The sequence below is a fragment of the Simochromis diagramma genome, unplaced genomic scaffold (assembly GCF_900408965.1).
Source record: "Simochromis diagramma unplaced genomic scaffold, fSimDia1.1 OVJJ01000822.1, whole genome shotgun sequence".
Taxonomy (NCBI): Eukaryota; Metazoa; Chordata; class Actinopteri; order Cichliformes; family Cichlidae; genus Simochromis; species Simochromis diagramma.
In genome coordinates this window covers 1,542,194-1,562,319 of record NW_024387520.1, presented here as the reverse complement: position 1 = coordinate 1,562,319, position 20,126 = coordinate 1,542,194, and the positions used below count along the sequence as shown (strand labels likewise).

The window sequence follows — 20,126 nt, the reverse complement described above, 5'->3', positions numbered from 1 at the left end:
GTTTAGTTATAAAAATGCCATTCCAGACATCTCTGCAGGGAGAACAATGCCTTTTTAATCGCTTTGTTGACGTGTGTGTCAGAGCTCAAGTGTTTCGGGATCTGCGGCACTCCAGGATGCAATCAAATATCTGCTTTCTATCACGAAGCGCATCGCAAGCTCTGAACCACTGAAACTGCAGTAACTGTGAGGAAATATTTAAGCAACAAATTCAATTTTTCTGCTTGCAGAGGGACCGGCAAACCCAGGCCACAATCCTCAGTTCCCTGAGTTAGTAACAAACAACGTCTCTACAGGGGTGACGGCTATGCAAAATAACCTTAAGCTACTATTGCTCACTATTCATTTCCGAGGGGTTATACCTACTTGTTAGAAAATACACGAATCTACAGTGCAAGCACTAGTATGTGATCAAAGAATAAGAATTCCATTTGTGCACTCTACTAGCAAGGCAACCATAACAGAGAGGTAAGCTGTGAGTCTAACCATTATAATAAATCACAAATTAACGCTGCGAGTGAGAGTTGGTAAGTAGGTTAAAAGCTGCATTCAGGCTTGTGCTGAAGTGGTAACACAGTTTGTTTTTGTTGCAGATTTAAGCTTTGCTCATGTGTCTACATTAAAAATATTTTTTACTAGTTTGGGGCTTAATTTAACTCCTGTTATAGCAAGTTATACCATGCAGATCTACGGCCTGTATGCAAGCATACGACCACGTCTGTCATTCACTGGGAAATGTATGCTCTTATTTTGTTACAGTGCATTCAGGATTATAACTATTTACAATATTATCTGTACAAAAAAACTCATTGCCCTTCCCTGGCTTCTTATAAACAAAGTGTACAGGTAGATACATCTTGCAGCAGCACAGAGGCTGACACCGGTATTGCTTCGTTGTGAAACAAGACAACATCGATAATAAAAGACCTGCCGACACAGTCGCTCAGTGTTTTCAGGTCGTGCGTGGCTCCTTTTGTTATTTTAAAGTATCTCTTAGGAGAAAAAGTGATGTCCTCAGGTAAGCATGTCCCAAACAGACAGTCATATCAGCAGGTTTGTGTGTGTTGTGAATAGACTGTGATAGCTGCTCAGTGTCTCAGCACCATGAGTGTCCATATGGAGGTGTCCAAAGGGACTGGGAACTTCAGATGGGAAGTCATTGAGAGCCTTTGTCAATCAACCAAGAAATGTCTCCAGTCCTAAACACACACACACACACACACACACACACACACACACACACACACACACACACACACACACACACACACACAAAATCCCATTACATACAAACAAAAACATGCCAACAAAATCACACGTTAGTTGATAAATTACAGCTCCCTGTGAGTGGCTGTTAATGCGTGAAGCAGAAAGGAGAAAAAGCAGATATTTTTCCATACTTGCCAAGTCGTGTTAACATCCTTCAGGTTTTTTGCAAGCATTATTAGAAACAGAAGACACAACAACAGTATGGTCACAAAAACAAGGAAAAAGTGGACACAAAGGATTCCAGCAACATCATTACGGTACGGTTTTAACCGTTTAACAGATCCAGCAGTTCCTAATAATAGTCAAGAAACTGATTTGTAAACCCTCTCACAGAGGCTCCTTAACCACTGTGTGTAATTTCATAGTATTAATTGTGATTAAAGCTTTGTGTTACCATCACAGTTTTTAATCCTATAGCTGCACAGTCATGAAAATAAAAGTTTTCACAGGACTTTCTGCAATCCTGTGAAACTCCAAGCACACCCCATGATTCAGTAGTTTGTTGAACCACCTTTAGCAGCAGCAATCTGAAGTAATCATTGTCTGTATGACTATCTGATTTTTTCATCACCCCTCCAAAACTGTGCAAATAGTTGTTATGATGTGTTTGTGCTTATGTGCATTGTTTGGTTTTCACCAAACATGCTGCTAGGCTTTATAACCAAACATCCCCACTTTAATGTGCTGCCCTGTTCTTTATTGAGAGAAGTTGGGTTTTTCTAGCAGCCCTTTTAAACAAATTATAGTTGTTTGGTCTTTTTCTAGTTTTACTTAATATTATATTACTGTTAATGTTTACTCATAACAAAGATAGAGCATCACAAGCAATGAATTCTTTTTAGAATTTATATACAGTTAAAGGCATAATAGTAGTATAATATTATATATCAATAATATTATTGGTGGTTAAAGTGAAACATTAAACTTGGAGTTTACTTGGAAATTACAACTGCTTAAACTATTTAAATACTTCATAACTATGCTGGTTCTTTCTTAAAATGCAAATGTACTCAGTGTATTTGCTATACAGTCAATGAATAGTTTGTTAGGTACACCTGTTCACCTGCTTGTTACACAAATGCCTAAACAGCCAATCACATCTCAACAACATAACGCATTTAGGCATGGAGACAAGATAACCTTTTTAAGTTCAAACTCTGCATCTGAACGAGGAATTAAGGTGATTTTGAGTGACTTTAAACGTGGCATGGTTGTTGGTACCAGATGGGCTGGTGTATTTCAAAAACTGCTGATCTGCTGGGATTTTCCCAAACAACCATCTCTAGAGTTTACACAAAAAACATCCAGAGGACAGAGGAAAATGACCAGACTGCTTCGAGTTGACAGAGAGGGAACGGTGACTCAAATAACCCCTTATTTCAACCAAGGTATGCAGTAGAGCATGAATGAATGCACAACACATTAAACCTTGGAGCAGAGGCCTACAGTAGCAGAAGACCACATACGGTGCCACTCCTGTCAGCTACGAACAGGAAATTGAGACTACAATCCATGCTCACCTGAGACACAATATTCACCAAAATTGAGCAATAGAAAAATGAAAGAACTTTGCCTGGTCTGATGAGTCTCAATTTCTGCTGCAACATTAAAATGGCAGGGCCAGAATTTGGCATAAAGAACATGAACACATGGATGCATCCTGCCTTGTATCAACGGTCCAGGCTGGTAGGGGTGCTGTAATGCTGTGGGGGATATTTTCTTGGCACACTTTGAGCTCCTTACTACCAACTGGGTACCACTGGGATGTGGTGGAACGAGAGATTCAACCCGGTGCCAGCAGGGTTTAACTAATTGTCAAAAGAGTGTATATAGTTAGTGGGGAAAATGTGTAATCCTTAAAATACAGTTTTAAAATATCAATAAATCATGTAAAATATCTAAATATATTATTGCTCTGTAGTGTGTTAAAATAAGACAATTTATTTGGCTCACAGAAAACTTTTCGTATGATTATAAACTCCATCTCTCACTGTGGTCTCTGTCAGATTGAAAACATTTGTCAGGTATTTCTTTAACATAAACCTTAGACACCAAAATTATTATTGTAACCACGACCAGATTCTGGTCCGGAAGGACACTTACTCTACATCTCGCTTCTTAATCGTCTTTCCGGATCCTAGGACCTCTGCCACTCGGGATACAATGGGATCATAGTTCATGCTGGCGACAGAAACCACCTCCTCACTCCTATAGATGGACCAGAGGAGGAAACAATGAGAAGGTACCTTCACAATAAAAGATAAATATTAGTTCACAATAGTTAAAAAACAACAACACACAAACAAACTAAGATATCAGAAAAATTCTAGAAATCTTACCTTGTATAAAATGCTACAAAGCGCAGTTCATCCAGATCTCCTTGTATAATGACATCATCAAATCCGTCACCATAACCTCCACCAGAAATAGAAGAAAATAATCCGACTCAGGCCTAATTCTTGGTCACGGGCTTCATTTTTGTTCAGCTAGATGGCAGTGTAGTACCAACATTTCAGGGCACATGCATTTCCTCTCAGTCTCTGATCTTTTTTTCACAGTCAGTCTTCCTCTTAACACAAACTTTCAGGCTAAAGCAAACACTAAAGATGGTTGGAAGGCCCGCCTACCTGCATAGCGTATGGTCTTCCCAAACATGGCTGACCAGAAGTAAGGCACGGTTTTGACCTCAGTGGCTCTGCCCATCATGCTAAGAGCTGCTACCTTTCCTGTTAGTGCCAGTGGAAACCAAAAACATTGACATAGTTGAGTTATAAAAGCCTTAGTTATGGAGTATGAATGCAGTCAAGAACATGCTACAACAAACTCACCGTGTACATGAGCCATTTGCCAGTGAGGGATGTTCACCTTCTTGTTGTTGCGTGGTTGGAAAGGAAACATCACCACATCTCCTCCAGCAAAGACCCCATCAACATTTGTCTGCATATTCTGGAAGAAAGATGTAAGAATTTAACGAAATGGGAGTCAAACAGTTTAAGTGAGGCTCCAGGCTCTGCACAGCACCTTGTTTACAGTAATGAAGCCTTTGGAGTCTAAGTGGATGCCACTCTGTTTCAGGAACCCTGTTGCAGGAACGCTTCCTGCAGGAGAGCAGAGCAAGAGTGCAAAAACACACTTTTAATGTCACCAAAGTAATTTTTAGATAATTAATGACAGACAATAAGGACATATTCTGTATTATGTTTCATATCACCTGCTCCAATGACACACACATCTGCCCGCAGGACTTTTCCACTCTTCAGTACAACCTCTTTCAACTGTAACAGGGAAAAAACAGCTTGCAGTTATGTGCTAGTGTATCTATTGATACACTAACAACTCTCACGCAAAATAAATGTTAATATAAAAACTGGTCTTTTTATTCAGTTAGTTTTTTTTACTGAGAAATGGGATTATACATGTAAAGTCACGGCGTCTCTCAAAGTTATTTAGATCATTTCCCCCAAGAGATGGATGCAATCTTCAATATCCCAAGTTCAGTGGACACAATGTCTATCTCCTTATCTGAGTTTTGCCACGTTATCAAACAAGAGACAATAGTGCGTCCGAGCATTGTGCTGTTTCTCTCACTTTCTGAATACCTGTCCATGATGGCCAACCATCTCTGAAACCTCGTTCAGCATGTAGAATTTCACCCTGTTTGCCTCAAACAGCTGCGAAGACAAAACGGTTCTAGTGAATACTCGAAAACAGAGAGAGAAAAAGTTCACCGCTGAATTTTCATGTGTCTGCATGATCAATCGCCGCTAATGAGAAGATTTACACTCCCATTTGTGGCGCAGTATTGACCTGCGAAACATGATTTGCATTTTAACTAATAGTTTCCTCTCAGGGAGAATGCTGATGATAGAATTGTGAAAGTGCTTCATGTTCTGAAAAGCTTGATTTCCCAGGAGGGCGTCTCTACCTTCATTATGGCTTTCCCTACTTTCTCCCCGAGAGCTTTTTTGAAAGGGACCGACTCGATCCCGATGACAGAGACTGAGTGGGCCTTGTCAGTCAGAGCTGCAGCCACCTCCATACCTGCCGTCATAATGAATAAACAGCACTTAACATACACAAAGCTGTACTGTGAAAAAAACATGAGCAATGAATAATAGTTAATATATAAAGAAATATATAATTTCTGAATTAATTAATATATAAATAAAACAATAAATGAAAGAATATAATATAATGTTTAAAAACTGTACAGTGTATCAATATATTAGTTTTATCTATTAAATAAAAGATAAAAATTTGAATATCTGATCCTTTTCTTTTCTGAGAAAATCTTTTTTGCGAATTTAAATGTTATGAAAACAATATGTTTATAAATGTGTCTTTGTCTCACCCACAAATGACGTTCCCACAATCACTGCATTCTTGTTGTTGGCTAGCCTCGCTATGCTGTTAGCATCCTCGGGCGTCCTGAGGTGAAACACATTCCTGACATCTTTGCCCTTGTAGTTCATTGGTTTCGGTCTTTCAAGCAGGAACAGGAGCACAATCGGGTGTCAGTTTACTCATTTACATTCTCAGCTCTTTGGCATCACGAGAAAAGAATGTTTTTTGCTTACTTGCTTCCTGTAGCAATAAAGAGTTTCCTGTACTCCATCCTCAGGCCATCTTCAAATATCACAGATTGTGTTTTCACATCTATTGCCACCACCTAAAAAAACACAAAACAAAAACAATGAAGGTGTAAATTGAAGTTTTTCTTCAGTTTCTTTTTTTAAAAACAGTCCTAACAAAAAACAGACATATACATATCATTAAACATTAATTAATGATTAATTAAACATTTAAATATTAATCACCTCTTTCTCTTTGAGAAGTTCAATGTCATGATCTTGTAAGAAGTCCATGGAGCGCAGTCTCAGCTGCTCTGCCGTGCTCTCTAAGGACTGAGGGGTAGCAAGTTAGCACTGAGCAAAGGAATCAGTTGGAACAAAGTCTAGAAATGTCATTTAACCCTTTCATTCCCACGCTATTGCTCAAAACTGCAAAGCCACAATTAATCATATTCAGCCTGTTGTAAAAACACAACAGATCCTGCAGTCATTCTAGTCACAGACGTAATAGGCAGTCTCTTTTTTGACTTGGCAGCCTTTAAAGTGTGTTTTTACACCAGATATGACTCAAAATCTTAGTCATATTTGGAATTATGAATTATTTATATATATTTTTTATGTACAAGCCATTTTCCTTTGCTTTGTTGGTTGTTCTGAAGTGTGTAGCTTTTCCTCAAAGAACTGTTTTAGCAGCGCTGACCACAGCAGCACCTCTGCGGTCTGTTATGTAACTTTGGTGGCTAAGTGAGATCTATCTCATTGTATGTGTTCAGGGTCTGTGTACAAACCTTACTCAGTTTAGGCCTGTCATATGGAGGATGTTTGTCCATAGTGCACATGACAATGCGATCCGTGAAGCCCTCTTGCCTCAGTGTTTCTGCACACACCAAACCGGCTGGACCTGCCAGTAAGTTAACCAAAACAGATGCACATAACATTGCAAGGAAGAAACTCAAAGAAAAATTGAGTTATTTAGGGTCAGCTGTGAGACATAAAACAATAAAGAGGATACACACACACACACACACACACACTAACCTGAGCCAATAATGAGAACATGGCTGAATCCTGTGTTGGAGTTAATGACTGCTGAACATCGGGCCATGGGCTTTGACCTTTTCTGTGACTGAAGAGCCTGAAAATCATTAAAGAAAGATCCTAGGTCAATCAGGTGGTCAGCTGACTTTCCTGCATGAACTCTTCATCTTCTTCTTCGTGTTACCTGCTTGTTTGCCCGAATGATCACCTTGTCCTTTTCAACTCTGACCTGCAAACAGAATTATGTGATGTGTACACTTTTTGATGATCATTAAAAAGATGATTAGGCAGGAAATGTGTTAAGAGCTAGCACCAGTGTGGAAGGTCACCTGAAAGATGGGCAGGCTGTCCAGTCCAGGGAAGTCCTCAATGTCTCCTGTTGCAATGTTGAAACATGCACCGTGCCAGGGACAGCGCACATGTCCTTTGGACAGCACACCTGAAATAACAGCATATGACATGCTAGACCCAGCCATCTTCTCCAGCTCATCCAGGGGGGACATCAAGGCATTCCCAAGCAAGAAAAGAAATGTAATCTCTCCTGGTAGTATATGCCTTAAATCTCATTCTTTTGTTCATTTTCAAGAGATTGTGGCCATTACTGAGAATATTAACCAGTAAATTGGCAACTTTGCTTTCATACTAAGCTCCGTCTTTACCACAACAGACCAGTACAGCATATGTATTATTGCAGATCCCATGCCAATCCATCTGTCAGTCTTCTGCACCAAGACCCCGAGATACTAAAACGTCTCCCCTTGGGCAGCAACTCATCTCTGACCTGGAGTGAGCACTCTGCCCTATTCCAGTTAAGGACAATGGTAATGTTTCTCATCCACTTCACACTCAACTGTCACTGCCTGATGAGGACAGAAGAATCACAATATCTGCAAGGACCAGAGATTTCATCCTGAGGCCACTAAATCAGAAACCCTCCATCACTAGTCTGCACCTAGAAAATCCATAAAAGTCATGAACAGAATCACTGACAAAGAACAGTCCTGGTCTTTGAGTCCAGCTTTTACTGGTAACAGGTTTACTACTGGCAATGTGAACCAAGCTCTTGCTGTGGTTATACAGGGACTGAATAGCCCTTAGTTACTCCCTACTCTCAAAGCATTGCCCACAGGAAAAAACACATAGACTGGTTGAGCAAACAATCACGAAATCTATCATCATAGAGTGTCCTGGGGTTCTTTATACTTACTGACAGTCTCATGCTCAAACATTGTGTTTGTTATGGACAAACTGTGGTTAGCACATAAGTTTAGTAACACAGCACTACTCAGGTTCAGATCTGTCAGGCTGCCCCTCCCAGTCATACCCCTCCTGGTCACACTGTCGTTGCCAATATGAGTATTAAAGTCCTTCAGCAGAACACTTTTATGCACCACGCCAAGTAACTCCAAGAAAGATCAGTACACTTGATTGTCATTCAGCACAAACGATGGTCAGGATCTATTCCCCCACCTGAGGGTGCAGGGAAACAGCCTTCTCATCCACTGTGGAACACTATGTGCAGACATCGAACTCGGGGGGTACAAATTTACCCATCCCCGCTCGCCCCGCCACTTCATAACTAAAAATATATATCTCACCTTTAACCAGAGGTGCTCCATAGTGTGGACACTTGTGGCCCATGGCTGTGAACTCCCCATGTTCTTTAATCAACAGAGCCCTGCCGCTTCCCAAATCAACCTCTCGCATTCTGTCAAGCACACAAAATAAAATGATAGTCAGATCCAGAGTAACTGGACAATGACACGCTTTCTGTAATTTTGCCTCTGTGCACCACTGCAGTGGATTTCACCTCAAACATGTGGTTGATGATGTGATTGATGATGTGATTGATGTGTAAACTTTTCTTTGAAATGATTTTACAACCTCAATTCCAAAAACATTGGGACACTGTATAAAATGTAAACATAGAAATAAAGCACAATAATTTGCAATTCACATAAATTGATATTTTATGAGATTTTATTCACAGTAAAATATAGAAGTTGTGATGGGGGAAACAAAAGGCTGGAAAAGTAAGGGGTACTTAATAGATACAGCTGGAGGAACATTTTGTAGGTAACTAGGTTAACTGGTAACAGGTCAGTAACATGATTGAGTGTAAAAAGATCATCTTTTAGAGACAGAGTGACATCTCTTTGGACTTCATATAGTCAGTCCTGGTGAACTATCACCAAATACAAGTTCTTAGAATCAAGTCCAGATCTTTCATCTGCTCAGTTTTTCATTAAATTACATGGGAACTGGCTTCACCTAGTTATTAAACTGCTTGTCACTCAAGTGTCCAACCTATTTTTGAGCTTCTTAAAATCAGACACTATGTATAATAGATGTCTTTAATTCCTAAACAGTTAATTCAGTACTTCTGTTAAAGTTTGAGTTAAAGCAGAAAGTCTGCACTTCAGCCAAATTTTGATTAATTGATTTAAAACTCATTGTTTCATGTACAAAACTACAACACTATCCCAGTGTGTATGGCTATAAATGCATGTGTTTGGTCATGGATGCTTCTAACAAACAATTTCTGCACTTTAAACAGGAGGCACTGTATCTGTGCTACATCTATGCAGGTCACCTAAAAACACTAAAATCAAAGAATTAATTCATTCTGGGTGACCTCCAAACGTCCTCACAATTTAGTTCTTAACTATCATTAACGCTAGGAAATGAAATTTTGCCTCATCTTAACGGAAAAGGAAACACAATCCTGACCTCACAATTTAAGACATTCTTACTTAATTCAATACTTCCCAAGCTTTACTTTCCTTCAGTATTTTATCATATTTAAAATGTGCATCAACAGGTAAGTGAATAAAAAAAAGCTGCGTGATCACGTTCTTACTGTCCATTTTCCAGATCTTTAACGTGGCACACAGAGGCCTCCACATAGTCCCGGGGTTTGTGGTAGAGAGGGAGCAGGGTGGAGTCATCGTCAGAGCCGTGAGCCAGGGCCCCGTTAGGTCTGCATTCAGCAAAGGGGCTCGCTTTGCCATTAGGCGACAACCCGTCCACCTCTTTTTCTTTATCCAGGAGAGAGAGTTCCACTTTTACTTCAACTGCACAGCAGAGACATGGCCCAATCAGAAAATGTGCGAAAACGCACAGCTGAATAAATGCAGTTGATGCAGAATTATGGTGTGAAGGTTTAAAATGAAAATGATTTCAGGGGATATCGATGCTAACGATCACCAGTGGACTATCTTTATTATTCCATAAACCTGTTCTGTGTTATTTCATTTCTATCCTTCTCTAGAGTTTTATAGCAGCAATTTGCCTTACAGCCTAGAGAGATGTCTACAACCTTAGGACAAATTGACTCCGACATCCACAAAGCTCAAACAAATGAAAGCAGGAAGCATGTGCAACCATGTCTTCTTTTTTTCTCTCCCTTCTAGTGCATACCTCTTATTCAGTTGTTTCTTTGGTGATGTTGTATAAAAATCCCCAAAATAGGGAGATAGTTTGACAACTTGCATTTAAATTAAAAAAAAAAATCATCAGTTCATTCTCAAAAATACGATTTAACCAGGTTGAAGAGGCTTTTTAAATGATGCTCGTTAAATAATGCGATATTCATGGAGCGGTGGAGATTTAAGTGCAGCTTCAGCTCTCCCAAGATGACAGCAAAAAATACAGACTGCAGCAGCACGGAGCACATTAATCTATGTATTTTGGAGCCACTCCGTTTTCTCTGATGCGCTGCTGTTTGCTTTGTATTTGCGAACATTAAGAAGCGGTTGTGTAACTCCTTTTTCACTGCAGCAGGCTTTATCTGTTCGGCTGGAAAAATGTGCTGATCATCCGGTTCTTACACAGTAATCTGGCTGGAATTTTCTCCTGCTGAGCAAGTCTTAATTAAAATCAATGGAAAATCATAGTAGTGAGTGCATTTGCAGGAGAAAAGAAAGAGAAAGCTTTCCACGGCTGAAGAGAATCTCCAGAAGCAGCTGTAATATCTGAGGCTAAATAAGACGTCGTCACACTGATGCTTCATTTGATCAGACTAAGTAGTTATCAGGGTTATAACATACATAAATATATTTGATCTAATTCTTGTAAGTTGCCCAGCAAAGACTTTACATTTACTCAGTAGCAAGCATGGCATAGATAATTATGTAAAATGTTCAGATTTTATATTTATTTTTTGTATTTCTTCACATTTTTAGGCAAATGAAGATGGTACAGCAGTTTGTCTTTAAAGGCCTCCCTCCATCATAGACTTTCTAATGGTGCAAATTTACTCCCACTTTTTACTCACTTCTATATAAGTCGGAATAAATTATCCTCTACAGTATTTACTGTATATTTAGAGTAGGAGTCATCCTTATTTATAAATCATAGTATAAAGTATCCGAATAAGCTACTTTATAGGTTTCATGTTAATAATGTTCTTTTCCATCTCATGCTTTAACACGGCTGGGTAGAAGATGCTCTAAATCGCATTGTACATGTGTATAGTGACAATAATAATCTTTTCTATTCTTCTCATTCTATTAGAACTTGAAAGTGACTTCAGCCTTTGACCTGAGACATTTTTCCAGTGTAGATAGTAAATCTTTGTTGTGCATTGAGTGTGCATTAGTAGCTGGAGGTTACACTGTTATCAACACTTATTACTGTTCAGCTGCCTGACAGTCATCATTTACATACAACTAGAGTCTCTGAACAGATGATGAAATCTTATTCAGTGCACCTGAATGTGAAGTCGAGTATGTTATTAGAGTACCTCTTAGCAATGCCAACACTGAGGTGATGCATAAACAGATCTCACACATACTGTACACATGTCAGTTTTAGATATTTGTGTCTCAGTATGTAGTCCTTAATAACCAAAGACAGTAGGGAGAGCATTTAAATTCCTCCCACACACACACACACACACACACACACACACACACACACACACACACACACACACACACACACACACACACACAAAATAAACTGCAAACAGAGGAGGCTGAGGGGAAGTGTATAACAGGATTTGGAAGCAACAGCTCTGAAAATGACAAACAAAGACACCAAACGGTCCCGATTTACATTGAAAAGCTTCATAATTTTAACCTTGTATAGAATAAAAATTAAAATAGTGTGCTTTTTGTATAATTATTGTGTTATATTTTCTTCACTATCCTTACAACTACTACAAGGACTACAGTATTTCTTTAAAAAAACATTCTGCATTCATAATGCCATCAGTTTTGACAAGATTCCCAACATCACTGAGTGAAACAGCCCCAAACCACAACAGAGATTTCATCATGTTTTACAGATGGCTGTAGACACTCACTATTGCACCTCTCTCCTGCCCTGACGTATATATTAACAATTTGAATGAAAAATTTGGCTTCTTGACAGCCACCCTTCAATTGAGAGCATTGCTGATGAGACTTTGGTGAACAACTGAAGGGTTAAATCACTCAGGTCGTGCCCCAAGTCTTGTTCGATTTTTTCCTATTTCTTAAGGACGTTACTTTCACATACTATTCATGTGCTGCAGATAGTTTATAGGCAGGCTTCTTCTTCTGTCTGGCACTTGTTCAGTTTCTTCACATTTTTTAAGGACACACTGCGCACCATGCTGTGATATGGCATGTTTTTTTTTACTAAAAGCTTTTTGGGAATCACCTTGTTAGTGCAAAAATACAATTTTATATCCATCAGTCTTTGTTACCTTTGGCATTTTTCATATATTCAGCTAAAGAAATTGGAACAAATTTTGTGTTTTTGGACGGCAGTGACAAAGTGCCTATTTAAAATAGTTTGGTTTTTTTTCTAATGAACACTGGTTTATCATTGAGTTAGGTCCCTTGTTGAACAGTGTTAAACAAAAAGCATTATTTTGAAAATGGTAAGGTACAAGGACTGGAGTGAAATGAGAGAAAAAGCAGCCAATAAATCCAATACATTTTTGAAAGACCTTCAGAAAACCATTTCTTAAGACCACTTTAAAAGAATTAAAAGCCTGGCTCCTTTGAAGCAAAATATAATGAAACGAGGGGTGACTCAAGACTTATAAAGATGTATATAAAGACAAAAAAATATCCAAAAAAGTAAAGGACATCATACAGCAGTTGTGGATTTTACTAATTTACTAATGCTTGAATTGGGCAAACAGGCTGTTTACCTGGTTTGGGTTTGGAGAAGCATCCTCCCATGGTGGGCCCAGGATTGAGGGACACCCAGGGAGAGGGAGGGAGAGGGGGAGAGGAGAGGAGGGGGGGGTACAGTCAGATCGTGGAGCTGGGCTGCTTGTTTTGGAGGTAACGGTAATGCAGAGCTGGAGGTCTGAGAACCTGCAGGTCCAAGCTGGCCATCGCACACGTCAGCTCCTCCACATAATCTGAATGCACAGAGCGAGTGAAATTGTAAACAACACACACACCGTCACACTGTGATGACTTGCTGTTAAAACTACAAGCATTAGAAAATGTACTTGTGTTGGTTTTATCATTACCAAACTGATATTTGTCTTTATGTCTGTGTTACTAATGTGCAGCTGATGTCGCTCTGTGAAGGACGCATGAGTCAGACCCTGAGGAGAGCTAACCCAGCCACTGTTTATCTTTGTCTATGTAACATGTTAGTGCTTGTAAAAAGGAAGCAATTGTGTTAATTAGGAACATGTCCACACACACTGTTGCCTTTGTTCATGCATATTGCATGGGAAACTGTTAAATATTAACAGCACTCCGACACCTATTAGCTTTCTCGTCACACTGCGCTTTAAAGGGAAGCAGGGGCCCCTTGAGTTTTAAAATCCCCCTTGTTTTGTTTCCACATTGCCCTCACACATTTCTGCCAGCTCTGGTATTTCACCCACACATACTGTAGCTAGTTACTCACTGGCTGCTATGAATCTCAGCATACACAGGATGGCAGGTGTATCACTCAACGTGGTGCAATCCATCACCAAATTATCCTATTGAGGTTCAACCAAAAGGACTGCTTGATATTCTGAGCACATCTTAATGTCCTTGAACTTTAGAAAAAAAAAACTTTGCAGTACTGAATGGAGCGCTGCTTAGAGAAAGTTCCTGAAGACAAATGAGAAATGGAAAGATCTCCTCTAATTGGACAGAAATCTTCAGCTAGCAGTGTGTTGGTGTTGCATATGTACACTGTATTTATTTGCTCTGGATGAAAGTACATTTACTCAAGTACTTATGATACTTAGGATGGTCCTTAGGTTCTGAGGTTTGGATTCTTAGTTAATGCAATTGAGTTTAAGGGCTCTGTTTGAGTTTTATTGTTTTTCTAGTGATGAGATTGAGATTCAGTTTTGTAATCCTTGGTTTTGAGATTTTCACTGGGTTTTTTTAGGATTTTTAGTTCCCTCTGGTTCCCCTGTCTTGTATCTGTGTTTGATATTTCATTGATGTGTTATTTTCTATTTTCCTTTAAAGGTTAACCTTAGTTTAATGGTCTGTTTTTCCCTTAGCCCCGCCCTAACTGTATTCAACTGTGCTGATTATGTTCAGTTGTGGCTCATCCCCACCAATCTCCTGTTGCCTCTCAGCCCTCTCTGTGTGTATGTGTAGACCCGCCTTCCCATTAATTAAAGCATCTGTTTATGTTCCTCTCTATTGCAGCTCAGTTTGTTCCCATATATTTTGGATTATTTCCCGGCTCTGTTTATTTTGGACATATCAACTGTGATAAAGTCTCTCTTTTATTTTCCTCCTTCTGGTCTCGCATGCTGGATTTTAGGCTCTGTTTATACCACCAAACTTGACAACTTAAGTATATTTTTGAGCTACTAGTGCTGCTTTTCTTCATTTCCAGAAAAAGTTTAAATTAAAATATTTTAAAAAATAAATAAATGGATGTTAAGTGCTCTGTCCAAAATTTACTCATTTCAGGTGGGAGGCGCAGTAGTACAGTGGTTAACGCTGTCACCTCATAGAAAGAAGTTGCTGGGTTTGAACCTCCTGGGCCCCTCTCTGTATGGTTTCCCTGGCCCTGTGAGTGCTTCAGGTTGTCCCCAAAACATACGTGTTGAGTTGACTGGTGACTCTAAACTGGCTAGAGATGTTGATGTAATGTGAGGTGTTATATCCAGAGTGTATCTTTCCTTTTGTCCTGTCAGCTCAGATAACCCAGCTGGATAAGCTGATGGATGATTTGACCTTTCAGACCTGCAATCTCTTACAAAGGGCAATTTGTAAAGACCTTTTGCCAGTGTTAGCTCTTAGTCTAAAGTTGCTTTCATAAGGCGCTATAGACTGAGCGTGAAGTTGCATCTGATAATTGAAATATCTTAGCAGGTTAATTGTACATTAAGCAGTTTTTAACCTGCCAGCTCTGTTTCTTTCCATGTAACAATAGCACAGGTATTATCCAGTGAAATCACAGCATATTTCACTCCTGCCTGCTGTATGCTCTACCTAGACAACACTCTTCCCTAAACCTTCTGAAGTGTTGCCAGTATTGAGAACGCATGTGAGGTGTATCATCTCCTGCTGTGTGCCACATATGAAAAGGACAACTGCAGATTCTACAAACATTATTTGGAGTTCAAACACTTTATGAGTTGTAAGTGTTTCAACAAGAGACAGAATCCCCAATAAACTTTTTAAAAGGTTTGCTAATCCAAAGAGGTAAAACTATCCCAATACTTCACCAAAACCCAAAGATGGCCTTTTTGTGAAATATTGGCTAGATCTCACTTCCTTAAACATCTCAGGACTCTTCAAATGTATGTCACGGCCCTTTAAGTAAACCCTATATTGGAAATGGCTACTAAAATACACTTGTGCACATTTTTTTGCTAATCATTAAGTAGGGTGTATTTTTCCGTTTTTGTTTCAGGACTTTTACTTAAATAAGGATAATATTTTAATCGTTGTTTCTTTGAGATGTCACTGAACAAGGTGTTACTTGACTTGTTAAGCCAAAAATCTAATGAAAATCTAGTGATCTCGCTTGGCTCTGGCCTCTTTTTAATCTGTATTTTTGCGCTGTTCCTTCAAATATCTATGCCAAGCACATTTCCTTGCATTTAGTTAACATCCATGCCAGCACTGCCAAGTGCTTTCTGTGTAAACCACTAACTAGAGAAAGCAAAAAAAGCAAAAAAAATCAAGTCCCTTTCTGAAGGCTGAAGATATGTAGGAAAACTTGCCCCTTGCATGTTGTCCCTTAAATAATTCGTCACCACTGAAACTTTGATGAACAACAAATTGGATCACAAATAGCTACCATACTGGAGCTCCAGTAAACCCAAGATATTTTGTGCAAAACTAAAGTAGGTTAAGCAGATTTGGTCCTCACAACATATGACGCAGATCCCTCACTCTTTCTCACTGTTGGGCCTGTCCCCAAGCAGTGCTAATAATCCTGCCTGCAAACAAGCTGTCAGCTTCACTCACTTCCCTACAAATGCAAAACCTGTTACTGGAATGTCAGAGGGGAGAATTAGCAAAATGCCAACTCCTGGTTGGTGGAAAAGAGGCTGATCTATAACGTGAACGTGAGTGAAACAAATGCCAGCCCTTTGATGGACACACCCACTGAAATTACCACGCAAACTGTGATAGCATGTGTAACGTTAGCAGAAGAGGAACATGCTGCGATCTCCATATGTACTAAGAGAAGATCAGCTTTTCATTGGCTCATTCACTTCATAACACCTCGACTATTTTAAAACACCTGCTTTGGCAGGTATCCTGACAGGTTAGCCTGTAGTTAGAGTTCTCTGATCCTTGGCTGATAAAAGGCCTCATGCTGCTTAATATTTGACCACGCTTCTTTCTTTCCCTCACAGTCAGCTCTTCTGGTTTGTGAAATGCAAGATAAGCCTGAGGAGTCATCCTGCAATTGCGCAAACCGGCTGCTGAGCTGACAGGCTCTTACTGACCATTTATTTTATTTACTAGCAATTTAATGAAGTCTTCAGTGCCCCTGACAAATGTATAAAAATGAAAGCATTTTAATCCTTGATCTTTTTTTGTTGGTGTCTTTTTGCTGTTCATGTGTTAATTGTTTGCAGTGAAAGGAGACAGGAGGGACAGGGAAGGGCAGCAAGTGTCCCAAGCCATGTCTGAAGTTAAAGGTGTTCCCTGAAATGCCGCCAAGCTTCTGATTGACTTCTGTTTACTCCAGTGCCTACGTGTCACAGACTATGAAAGAAAAAAGTGTGGATTACAGTTATCACAATCCCCATTAGGAGGCTCCAGTGTGTGTGTGTGTGTGTGTGTGTGTGTGTGTGTGTGTGTGTGTGTGTGTGTGTGTGTGTGTGTGTGTGTGTGTGTGTGTTGAATATCATTCAGATTATTCAGATCAGTGTTTGTGTATAGTCTTGCTTTTGTTTCCTTTGATATGAAGAAATAAATTCAGCTCCATGTCACGCCAACAGAAACGGGAATATAATGTGTGATAAATAAAGTATACATTTACCTGATTACAGAGTCAGGTACAGTCCTAATTAAGCTTTTAAGGGGAATTCAAAAAACGTTACTGCTTCACATGATACAGCAGCTGCCACGTGGTTCAAGAAAACAAAGACCAAATAAGCATTCAGCGTTATTTACTGTCCAACAGCACAGAGTTCATGAAGTAGACGAGTTCCTGTGGCTTTATGTTGACTCAGATGCCAATATGTTTTGTATGTATTTATCTGTAAAGCTTAAGTTGGTTAACAATGGCACTACATGGCTCTATCAGGTAATTTTGCTGCTACTTTGAGCGATAACCTCTCCATGATGTCATGGAAAACTGGAACTGAGTTCTTCAGAGGGGTGTACACCCCTACAGGGCAGCTGTACTTCCTTAGAGCAGTTCTGAGAGTGACCAGTTTCTCAGCACACACACGCAGACGCATACAAAGATACACATGGCTGCTGTCAAATTATGATTGGAGATGTGCTGTGATATATTTGATCTGTTTTCATTTTTGTAAAAGTTACTGGTGTATATGGACTGGAAAACATTATCTGATATGCGTGAAGCTGGAGAGATCAGAATTTCTCCAAGATTTTCATCTATTCCACTCATGAATGTGTTTTTATTGACAAACTGATTTGTAGAGAAACAGTGCATGTTTCTCTACAGAAGAGCCCCCAGAGCAAGCAACTTCCTTTAAAAGTACTGTATGTGACCACAGTGCACCAATGCAGGCAAAACCCACACACACACACACACACACACACACACACACACACACACACACACACACACACACACACACACACACACACACACACACACGCAGCATCACATAAACACATATAAAGTAATTACCTCTAACTCTGAGTCCCTGGTGTAAAATGAATGTGAAGGGTCTTACCCGCGTGCATGGAGCAGGTGCACTGAGATCCTGTCAAAGTCCCTGGTGCTCAGCCGTCCCTGCGGACCACGGCAGCATATTAGCACGGGTCTCCTCGCAGTCTTCTCCCTCTCCGGATTGGCTCTAGTATTCCCAGTCTGCGTGTCCCTCCGTACCCTCCTCCGCACTCCTCTTCTTCCTCTTGATGCAGCAGAGGCTCCAGTGAGTGAGTGAGTGAGTGTGTGGGTGAGTGTACGTGTGTGTGCGCTCTGCCCCTCTCAGAGTCCCCCTCAGCAGCAGCAGGAGCAGCAGGAGCAGCACACTGAGCCGACCGGTCGTGGGAGTTGCTCTCTTTTGCAGTCCGAGCCTGAAAACGCAGCACGGAGGACCTTTGCCAGTTTCTCAACTGTATGCGGTATTGATGGAGTTGCTGAGGGGATGCTAACACAGCATGAATTCTCACCGTTCCCTGCTCTCCTCCACCCAACCCTCCTCTCTCTTTCCTAAACACACACACGCTCTCTCTCTCTCTCTCTCTCTCTCTCTCTGTGTGTGTGTGAGTGCGCGCGCGCCAGGCTTGCTTTTCTGTTCAGACCCTTTCAGCCTCGCCTTCAAATGTCAAAGACCTGACTTGCCAGCTAAACCTGATCAAAGACTTAACTACCCTCCCCAAAGCACTGCCCCAATGACTGCCCACCTATTACACTGGCTGCTCCCTGTAAATGCTGCTTCCATGAGCATCATCTGCTGTTAAAACTTACCAGTGTTTGGATTTATTGTAGTTACACTGACCACCAGGGAACATAAAATAAACACCGAAGGTGCACTTACTGTGTGTGTGTGTGTGTGTGTGTGTGTGTGCGCGCGCGCGCGCGTGTGTGAATGCTACACTTCTATCAGTGTGTGCAGCAGAGGAAGAAAGCCTAAAAGTGCAGTTGTTGCAGTAAATCCTGGGTTCAGTGAGGGGGTAGCATGGAGCAGGATTACAAAGGTATAGCCTACTAAGTCTTATAGAAATGAGCTCTTGAGTCATTTCCATTCCTTATGCTCCCACTGTGGGAGAGACGGGTCAAGGTCATTCACCTGATAACCACACATTCATTTCTATGGAAATGATGATGACAGCAGTGACACGGGTGATGATCAGCATGCAGGACCAAAACCTTTATGGTGTTTTCAGAATGCTAATGCTTTCACTTTAAAAAACACAAAACAAAACAAAACATATTATAAAAGAATAGAGATCAAATTAGATCATTTCCACTCTCCACATGGACTAATTTGATGTTTGACAGCTGACAGGTGCACACGCACTGCTCTTGTTTGATGGAAAAAGCATATTTGAGTGAAAGCCAGGGTGGGGCGTGTGGATATGCACGACAAGATGAACTATCAGATTCGCCCAGTGTGCAGGGAAGGCCATCTGACATCACTGACACATCACTCAGTTTAATTGAATTGCCAGGGGTCACAGAGAGCTGCAGTATCTAAAAAGCCAGATCAAGAGAGCAGGGAGAAGTGAATGAATCATTCATGGCTTATAAAACAAATGCTCTGCCAAAATATTAATGCCAGCAGTTATCAGGGGTAGATTTAACCTGTTAATTAGATTTTAACCAATCAGTAAGTAAATGCTAATAACGTACATCGCCCAGCCAAAGAAACATCAGTGCCCTTTTTTGGTGAAATAAAACAAAACAGTTTACATCAGTTCTGACAAAAACAGTGAGCAACAGAGTACATTAAGCTCTAAAAGGAGCTGATGGCACCAAGCCCCCTCCCCATGAAATGAAATTCAACACAGAGGAGCTGCAGCTCAAGAATGCAACCCCTGCTCATTTATTCACTCCTGCACGGCAGTGAGCACTCAGACTCTGCTCACAACTAATGTGGGACATTTTCATTACAGACCCGAGTGCTGTTTATTTATTGTTCATCATGGAGCGCCCTTTAGTGTGCTGATT

At 40.3% G+C, this 20,126-nt stretch overlaps 1 protein-coding gene across 3 annotated transcripts; it reads right to left on the bottom strand.

The window, feature by feature from the left end:
* Window positions 1–69: 69 nt before the first annotated feature.
* LOC120726134 (apoptosis-inducing factor 3) lies at window positions 70–18,663 on the bottom strand. 3 transcript variants are annotated; one of them, XM_040019482.1, is made up of 21 exons: window positions 18,184–18,663; window positions 13,024–13,239; window positions 9,739–9,952; window positions 8,477–8,586; window positions 7,208–7,317; window positions 7,063–7,107; window positions 6,879–6,975; window positions 6,629–6,741; window positions 6,087–6,173; window positions 5,847–5,938; window positions 5,621–5,751; window positions 5,195–5,310; window positions 4,869–4,940; window positions 4,481–4,544; window positions 4,291–4,367; window positions 4,098–4,215; window positions 3,897–3,995; window positions 3,609–3,684; window positions 3,373–3,477; window positions 1,401–1,421; window positions 70–1,199 (listed from the first exon to the last, which is right to left on the bottom strand). In XM_040019482.1, exons 2-21 carry the CDS (start codon window positions 13,052–13,054, stop codon window positions 1,157–1,159), a joined length of 1,821 nt encoding a protein of 606 aa, XP_039875416.1. In that variant the 5' UTR covers window positions 13,055–13,239; window positions 18,184–18,663; the 3' UTR covers window positions 70–1,156. The 3 variants fall into 3 exon arrangements, with proteins under 3 accessions (XP_039875416.1, XP_039875417.1, XP_039875415.1); XM_040019483.1 differs by lacking the exon at window positions 1,401–1,421; XM_040019481.1 differs by lacking the exon at window positions 70–1,199 and having other exon boundaries at window positions 1,244–1,421.
* Between the last annotated feature and the right edge of the window lie 1,463 nt (window positions 18,664–20,126).